The 8,978-nt window shown below is 45.4% G+C and overlaps 1 protein-coding gene across 1 annotated transcript in view; it reads right to left on the bottom strand.

The window, feature by feature from the left end:
* Positions 1-428: 428 nt before the first annotated feature.
* dusp8a (dual specificity phosphatase 8a) overlaps positions 429-8,978 on the bottom strand; it is a 41,510-nt gene continuing 32,960 nt past the window's right edge. The window contains 5 exon segments of the mRNA XM_038705288.1: positions 429-3,263; positions 3,266-4,110; positions 4,522-4,645; positions 4,989-5,148; positions 5,266-5,432. Coding sequence (XP_038561216.1) covers positions 2,860-3,263; positions 3,266-4,110; positions 4,522-4,645; positions 4,989-5,148; positions 5,266-5,432 — 1,700 coding nt within the window. The 3' untranslated portion in view covers positions 429-2,859.

Genomic DNA, 8,978 nt, shown 5'->3' with positions numbered 1-8,978 from the left:
GCCCCAGTCTACACTCAGCGCCCCAATCCATGACACATTTAGCTGACGACTTCTTTGTACTTTTACTACAAAGTATGAATACAGGGCTTACACTTGTAGCTGAGTATTTTTACATTGTGGTATTACTAGTTTCACTTTCTTTCACCACTGTTTACGTTTGCCTTTCTAGAAAGTTATTTTCAACACATCTTCTCTATTAAATAATTCACCATCCCATCAGTATATCGAAGCATCTGGCACACAGGAAAAAAAAAAAAATCAATAAAGCTGTGTTATGTGGTCAGAGTGGAGTTGGTTAAACACAAAATCAATAATCAGAATCCAGAACTCGGGATGTCATGTGTTGTTGGTCTGTTCTGTGGAATCCCCTTCCAAGCCCCACTCAGCCCCCATGCAGGCACACAAGAAGAAGAAGAAACAGAGAAGAGTTTGTATTTTGTCATATCTGTATTTTTGTCTCATTTTCACAAAACATGTACAGGGGAAGGAAAAGCCTTTCAATGGAACCTGAGGTATTTTTTGCATCAAGCAGCCTAAGGTATCAGGATTTTCTTTTAAAAACTCATCTAAATTCATCAGTGTTCTTAGATGCGTTGCTATTTACACAACATAATAATAATAATAATAATAATTCAATAACGACAATTTTAGCAAATGGGACAGCCTGCATCATCTTTGTTACATATCATAAATAATTCTAACAACATTTCTTAAAAATATAGGGAGATGGGTGGTGAGAGGAGAGGTTGCTTGAGCCTCGGGGGAACATAGGAATTTATCTGAACTTACTGTAGCTGCAGCAGCCCAAGGTCAAAGATCACCAGAGAGAAAAGCTAATCAAGGGTCAAAGGAAAAACAACACATTTGTACATTTAAATAAATATCGCACCAAGAGAGCAAAGTTTTCGCTTCTTTCACCTCAATATATGAAGATCCTCTTTTTCTTCCTTTCCATTTTGTTATGTTGTTTTTTATCAAAGCTTTGGGAAATAAGAAATAAGAGCAAAAAAAAGACAAAATAGATTAGATTGAAACAGAGAGAAAGCGATGGAGCTTTTTACGGACATGCATTGTGCTGATGTACCAGCAGCAGTGTACCCTGTGCCGGGCTTGGCTCACTGAAAGATCCCCTGAGAATGAACAAAAGGGTGTGTGTAGGGCCTATGCTTTACATGTGTGAAAGTATGTATAAGTGCATACAGTATGGGATGGGCGTGTGTTTGTTTCAGCTTTGGTGGGACGCGCTATGATGATGATGATGATGAATTGGTGCTGGCTCGGAAAGGACACTCGGTGGTGCAAGTCTTTAAATCTCAAACATGTGAAAGAGCATATATCTGTTTGCATACAGTTGTTGTTATGCAAGCCCAAGTGATTGTGTGTGGCTACTTTGTCTTCAAACAAAACAATCTGCTTGAGCCCTCAATTGTGATCAATCCATGAATACAGAGTGCAGATCCAAACTCACACTAGAGGCTCTGTATTTGTACTATCAAGACTTGGCTTTTGGAGTATTGTGTGGCCAGGGTGTAAGGGGTATCTGAACTTGGTTATCAGAAAGCAGAAAAGTGCATTTCAAAGTCATACATCACTCTCCCCAAAGAAGGAACAGCACATATTGCTTGCTTGAATTTGTTGAATGTGTGTATTTGTTTGAGTGTGTGTTCATAAATACCATACAGCAAATAATAATAATAATAATTATAATAATAATAATAATTCAACAAAGAAAAAAGAAATAAATCCACAAAACATTATATTATTTCTCATTACCAGAATGAACCAATACAATAAATTAAAACTATAACTGAACAAAAAAGGTCATAAGAAGTCCATTAAAATTGCTATATATTCATATTGTATATATAGTATTTGTCTGTCTGTAGTCAGCCTTTCTGGTGCATGCTCAGTGGTGACCTTAGTTGGTGACTGGGAGCAGTGGGAAGGCGTATGGGGGTCTATAAAGGAGCTGGAGGGCCATTAAAGCAAACCCTTGCCACCATCCTGAAACCTCAGTCCAATCACGCTGTTAACACTGGATACAAGGGAGCAAAAGTCAGGAAAGACACACTGTGCTTTTTTTTGGGGGGGGGGGGGGGGGTCTTAGCCTGTCGCTAAGAGTCTTCAACTCAAGTCTTTTCAGCAACAACAACATGCTGAGAATCCTTCATTATTTGGATACAGTACCACCTTAAGATGAAGTCTATCTGCCTTCTGATGTGAAGAGGCGGTGCTGTTAAGAAGTCTGCCACTGTTGATTTTGTTATGCAGAGTCTGTAGCAGGCAGAGCCACCAGGAAGTGGGTGAGCATGTAGCCGTGCAATGCTCTCTGACACTTGGGTGACGCTTTGGGAGGAAACATGGGACTTGGTTCAAATCACAAGCTACACACCCACTGAAACACATTACATTTGACCGCAGGCAAGCAGTTTCTGTCCGAACTCTGTCAAAATAACGATATTCTATATAGTTAGGATACAACCTGACACTTGCCCTCGGTCATTTCTTTTCATCTGCGACAGAGCTCAGACAAATTAAGAGTTTCAGTACCTACAGTCACAACCCCCCCAGACTTTTCTTCTGATTTGTATGGGAGTTCAGGATGGTTGTGGTCTGCTAAGCGCCACGTCACAGGCTCTGTCTGTCCAGGTGAGAATGCTAGCTTGCTTGCTAACCTTTTCACATTAACGCTCCACTTGTGTGTCGATCTGTCCTTCTCTCCGTTGGAGTCTATAACACTGTCTGTGAGGAGCACAAAAAAACCTCCTCTGCGTCTCGTCATATGTCCTCTTCTTGCAATCCCTCTAACCAGGTCCACTGTTGCCCCCAAGGGACGGCTTTGACCATCCCCATTATCTGTCAAGATACCTCAATGATCTCCATGCTCCCAGAGAAGCTCGACTGCTTCCCGATCTTCCCCAGTTCTTCTCGGGACCGCGTCTCTGAGATGCCCTCCTCGAACTCCATCTGACAGCTGCGACGCTTGAATTGCTTCTCTGACGCAGGCCCGCTGGTGTTCGCGCTGTTGGACATGGTCACTGTGGACGACAACATGGAGTCACGGTGGTCTCTCTGCGTCTGTGGGGCAGAGGGCTTCTCCCTTTGTGATTTGTCTCGTAATCGCACACCTTCGCTGCACCCAAACGCTACATACGCCGAGCTGCTCCCAAACCTCATTGACGACTCATCTCCCCGTCCGCCTACCACTCCTCCCAGCTCCATCTCTCCCTTACCGCCCTCCTCTGCCCCAAAGTGCCAGGGGCATCTGTAGTGGGGGTGACTGGAGTGACAGGAGTGGTGGCCTGGACAGTGTCTCTGTGTTTGGTCCACATGGCCCCAGACCCCACGGTGGGCAGGGATGGTAGTGACAAGAGCAGGGAGCCCTTTAGGTTCTCGTCCAGATTTGGGCTCTTGTGGTCCAGCGACAAGCTGAGGGACTGTGGAGGTTGGTGTGGTTGTGAGCGGATTGGGGAACAGCCAGAGCAGTGCTTGGGTTTTCTCCTGGGTCTGGATGAGGAAGAACCAGACCGATGGACTCCTTCACTTCCTCCGAGCCCCAAACCTCCAATGCTGCCCCCGCTGCCTGGTGAGGGGAACGGTGAATCAGAGGAGCTGGGGCTGTCTAGGACGGGAGATTGGGAGCAGACACCATTGGAGGTTCCTGTTCCTGGGCTGTCAAGCTTGCACAGCTTGGGGACGTCTTCAGAGTGTGTGGGTGCCAGACTAGGGCAGTGGGGACTGTTAGGGGAGTAGACAGACTTAATGTCCAGGGAGAAGGAGCGTTTGAGCCGGTTTGTGTCCATGATCCTCTCTGCAGAGAGGTGGAGGCCATTGAAGCCTTGCTGGAGGGAGGTGGGTGACGGCAGCTTTGGTTCTGCCGTGATGTGTGGCTCTCCCACAGATGAGTCATAGTTGCTACGGTGACCGTTCATCTCGAAACCTGTGCTGACTCCATTAACCTCTGAATTTTGCTTAGTGCTGTTTTCAGAGATCTTGTCATCAGAGGTTGAAGTTAGAGCTTGCAGTAATCGCAGGCCCTTCTCAAACTCCAGAAGCTGACCCAGGAAGTTGAAGTTGGGGGATATGGACGGTCTTCGGTCCTTTACAAACCTGTAAGGAGTAAAAGAGTTAGAAAATATTAGTCACAGGAAAGAAGTTATAACAAGGCCACTGCTGTAAACAGTTTCAGTACTTTCTGTGGCTAAGGTATTACATTATAACCTGTCTGAATTCATGAGATACTGAGGAACTTTTTAAGGTCCGAATTACCCTAGACGAACTAGGCGTAGGGTGTGAACAGTTTTACTAGTGAAAATTCACTCCTGTGTCACCCTCTAGTGCAGACAAGGCAAAGCAAAGTCTTTTGTACACACTCTCTGGCAGCCACCTAACAGTTTAATTTCTCACGACTGGGGGGGCAGGATGAAAAAAACATCTAGCATTACTTTCAACAGTGAGTTGCCTTTTTACTCAGGCTGACACTTTAGCTCAGCTGGTGTTGGATGGGAGGAGCAAGCGTACCTGTAGGCATCATCTGATGACAAGCCCATTGTCTTCATGATGTATGCAATGGCGATGGTTGCTGAACGCGAGATTCCAGCCAGGCAGTGCACAATGACTCTGCAGTTTGACACCTTAGCTTTGTCTGTTGGGGGGAAACGAACAGATATGAATACACATCTTTAGCATAAAGTCTCTGGAGACAATCAACGTCTATTGAAAGGAAACAGACATTTCCTGGAAGAGTACATGGGGCCATCTGAACAGAAGTGTTCTACCTGATGCTATTGTTACCTAAGCTGCACGTGAACGTTTATTAACTGTGACAATGTGCAGATGTGTTGTATCGAATAACATGGCATTCTTCAACACATAATTTGAGATGAATTTTCTTTGTTATAAGACCCCACCCCTTAGAGGCTATTGTGCTTAATCTTCAACATCAGTCCAAACACAATATTGTTTTATTAAATTTTCCCTCCTCTTACCTATGAATTCATTAGTTTTGTCCAACCAGGGTAGCAATTTCTCACAGTAGTTGTCATTAACTGGGATGCGCATAAAGTGGCTCTCACTGATGAAGTCTGGCTTGGGGCAGGTGTTGCTGGCATTCAGCACATAGGTGATACCATTCTGAGCCATCAGATCCTGCAGAGATAGAGATAAGATGAGATCAAGGCCATGGTTTGTTGCCAGGTAGCAATAACAATTTTTTTTTTATATGACTGTGGTAAAATGCGTGACAAGATGCAAAATAAATTCTACCTTGTTAAGGACGTCCTTCTGTGAGCCCAGGTAGAGGTGTGGCAGGATGCGAGTGGGCCCTACATTAGCCACAGGCAAGCAGGGCTGGGACAAGCTCATAGGCAGAGCAGTGGCAGGTTTCCCTTCACACAGGCCGGGGAAACAGGAGGAGAAAGCAGCAAAACCTCCTACAGAGAAAGAAGAGAAGGAGAGAACTGTTAAGGTACACTAATGGTTTTCCACAGAGCGGTCGTGCAATACATTGGGAACTCTGCAAAGAGTCCCATGAACTCATCAAGAACATTTCACCAACATTAGCAGAGCAGACAGACACTCCACAGGCCAATAGAGGTGAATCTGGGCTAGAATGTCTGGGTCCTACTTAGTGCAACAGGAGCAAAAAAGAGGCTCTCTGTGCTTCTGTATGAGAGTTAGGTTAACTGCTGGGCGGCAAGGAATGTGCGCGTCTGGCCCTTTAAGAGGCAGGCGGCTCCACTTTTGGCATATATGTCTATGTGTGTGTGTGTGGCTCTGTTTCCTGTATGAGCTCATGTCCTGTAGCAGTGCATTGCGTCAGGCTGGGGGAATGAGAGAGGCCACAGGTGCAGGGCCAGGACCGAGGCCCAGTAACATCCCCCTGACAACCACACACACACACACACACACACACACACACACACGGTCATACATTTGCACATGCACAAATTAACAAAATGATACAGTCCAAGAAGACACAATCTGAAGACATTACCACATAATCTTGCAGTCAACATATGTTCAGTATTCACTCTCACTGTCAGTAATTCATGTCCACACACACACACACACACACACACACACACACACACACATCATTACTCTGCAGTACCATGGTTGTATAACTACAGGGTGGGGGCCAACCAGAGGAGGTGGGGGTGAAGTGTGTCTGTGTGTGTGTGTGTGTGTGTGTGTTGAGGAGCGGGTAATGACCTCGCTGAGGAGTGTGTAGAAGGGAGGGGAGTGCTTCAAGGAAGCCCTGAGCCCCAGAAAGGAGATTATAACCTAATCTAGGTTCAGCCCTGCCTGACCCAATCTGTAGCACAAACACACACACACACACACACACAGGGTCACAAAGTGAGAGTGAGTGAGACATGACATCACTGTTCTAAAGTAGCACACACAGCGCAGTGCAGGCAGGACTTTGCCTCCTGTTGTAACACACACCCAGCTGCACTCCTCATGTAACAACGGCTGGCCAACACACACAGAGCACAGTGTCAGCAGCATGGACTGTGTACTCAACACATATGAGATCAAAAAAGCAGATCTGAGGTCTGAGGATAGCAGCTTTGGTATTTCACGCTATTTCACAACACCACAGCTTCTGAGGCTGGGTGCATACTCATGAGCAAACGCTATACTGGGTGCACTGTCCCTTTAAGAGCAAAGTGAAGAAGGGTTGTCTGTTTCCAGCTATTAATGGCAACCGGCGGAGCAATGACATCAGCGCTGCACACGGGGGGTGGAGTGGAGGGGAGGATGGATGCAGAAAGAGCGATCACTGACAAGATACAGGAAGGAAAGCTTAATGCAAAGACAGAGAGGGATAGCTGCTGCACTAGCATGTGTATAGACTAAACAGTAGATAAAACAGCCATTGCTTTAGACTGAGCTGGAATTGTACAATTTTCACCAGAGCCTCTTTCTAGTGATCCCATGGGCGCTGCTACAATGTCACTAACTGATAAAACAGATGAAGGAAGGGTAGTTCTTTGAAGGGTTACTTCCTGCTTTCTCAGATCCCAAGCTGCTGGTGTGGAGCCTGTGCACACACAAACACATGTGCAAAATAAATAAATGGTGCAACATATAGCCCCCCACCCTCCCCACCACAGGGATATACTGTATCTGTGTGAGGAAGCGCTATGTTCCCACCATTAAATCAACAGGAAAGGCCTCACGTCACAAGGAAACCATTTCCCTTTGTTAGAGAGCTGTTAGAAGCACAGAAGACAGGACGTTCCACAGTGGAGACGGTGCTTGTGTGTGTGTGTTTAACACCGAAGAGAAAGTGTGTTTGTGTGTATGAAGGGAAGTGAACCCATGAATGAAAATACTGTTAATTATATTAACATTATTCTCACCCTTTGATCTCGTGTGTGTCTGGATTAATAATTACAGCTGTGATTACTGTAGCTGACCTCATTTCGTTTGAAACAAACATTAAAACCGCATGAAGACTGGCATCTGTGAGAGTGTGTGAGTGAGAGAGTGAGTAAGGTGTTACTGGCATTAAGGGAGACTGAAGTCAGAGATAAGAGAGCAGGACTGAGTGTGCCTGCCTGTTTTTGTAAGGGCTATTACATTACAGTGACATGACGTCAACACACCACAGCACAATTAGAAACACCTTCCTTGTAGTCAAAGTTTACATGGCTGGTGCTAATGGATGTTAGTCACACAGGAGATAGCGTGTTATTGTCACCTCGTCACCTGACCCCACTCTACCTAAGGTTGCCATGACGACCAGAAAGGGTAGTGATGTTGATGACAGTTGGCTCATCGTGTCCCGAGTGATGTCAAGATGGTACAAAAATACACACACACACAAACACACACACTGAACAAGGACAAATGAACACAGTGACACACACACACACACACACACAGCTAGCACCAAATAACCCAAAGAGACATAGCCTCACATTCTCCAAAAGACAAGGATGACACATTCGTCCATTCCCATCTAAGCATGCACATAAACACACAGTGCAGCCATACTGAGGTCACTGAAAATACCCTGTGACACACACCAGCCCAGCTGTCCATGAAGATGACATCAGAAAGTCAACTGGGAGAGATGAGTTCACCTTCAGCGCAGCGTGACAATCAGCAGAGACTAACACATTAAACTCAAGGGATAAACCTAACTGCCTGCAAGAATGAAGGTAACTCCAGTATCAAGAGGTGACGTCATGCTTGTCTCAGCTTGGATCCTATACCCTACAGTTTAATTTAAAAATGAACAGAAACACATTTTCTGCTGAATGGAGATAAAGGCAAATGAGGTAAGCCGTCATTTGCAGTCACACGCTAATAAGATGATGTCATGCCACACAAAAATACACTGTTCAGACTATTTTTTTTGGGGGGGGGGGCGACTAGATCATCTTTTGCACAGCGTTATGTCATGTCATCTTTGATTTCTGGAAACTTTACTTGGACAGGATGTGACCAACCCAGTTCTGAACACACACACACACACACACACACACAAACTAAAGAAAAAGAAAAGGTTGGGTAGAAAGTAAACATACAACCAGGAAAGAGGGCACTATGTCGCCATCAGCAACGCTTGCCAGTGGTGACTTCCTTTTTCCGTTTTCCTCTGCCTACTTCATGACATGCAACTGCTTATTTTCTCCTCTTGCCCTGTCAGAGCCAAGCACTCAGGCCTCCTTTGTTTGCTGGTAGCAAGCGGTGGTCCCCCTCCTCATCAGCCATTTCCTACTAACTAGTTTAATATTCTCATTGCAGTTTAAAAGTGCAGGTTATCATCCCACAGACATGAAAAGTGTGTGCTTAGCAGAAGATATTTGGATCAAATTCTGGCATATGGGGTCATGCTGCTGCGTGAATCGATGCAGAAAGCTTTATGGTGAAATGGATGTGGAATCCCAGAGATATTGACCGGACAAAGAGAGACACCACAACACCTGCCTGGAAGTTATGGTTAATGGGAGCTCTGTTGT

The sequence above is a fragment of the Micropterus salmoides genome, unplaced genomic scaffold, assembly GCF_014851395.1.
Source record: "Micropterus salmoides isolate LMB-PRFRI ecotype aquatic unplaced genomic scaffold, ASM1485139v1 Ms_hic_scaffold_8, whole genome shotgun sequence".
NCBI classification, from domain to species: Eukaryota; Metazoa; Chordata; class Actinopteri; order Centrarchiformes; family Centrarchidae; genus Micropterus; species Micropterus salmoides.
Note: the sequence above shows the minus strand (reverse complement) of the source record. Positions and strands in the feature narration are given on the sequence as shown.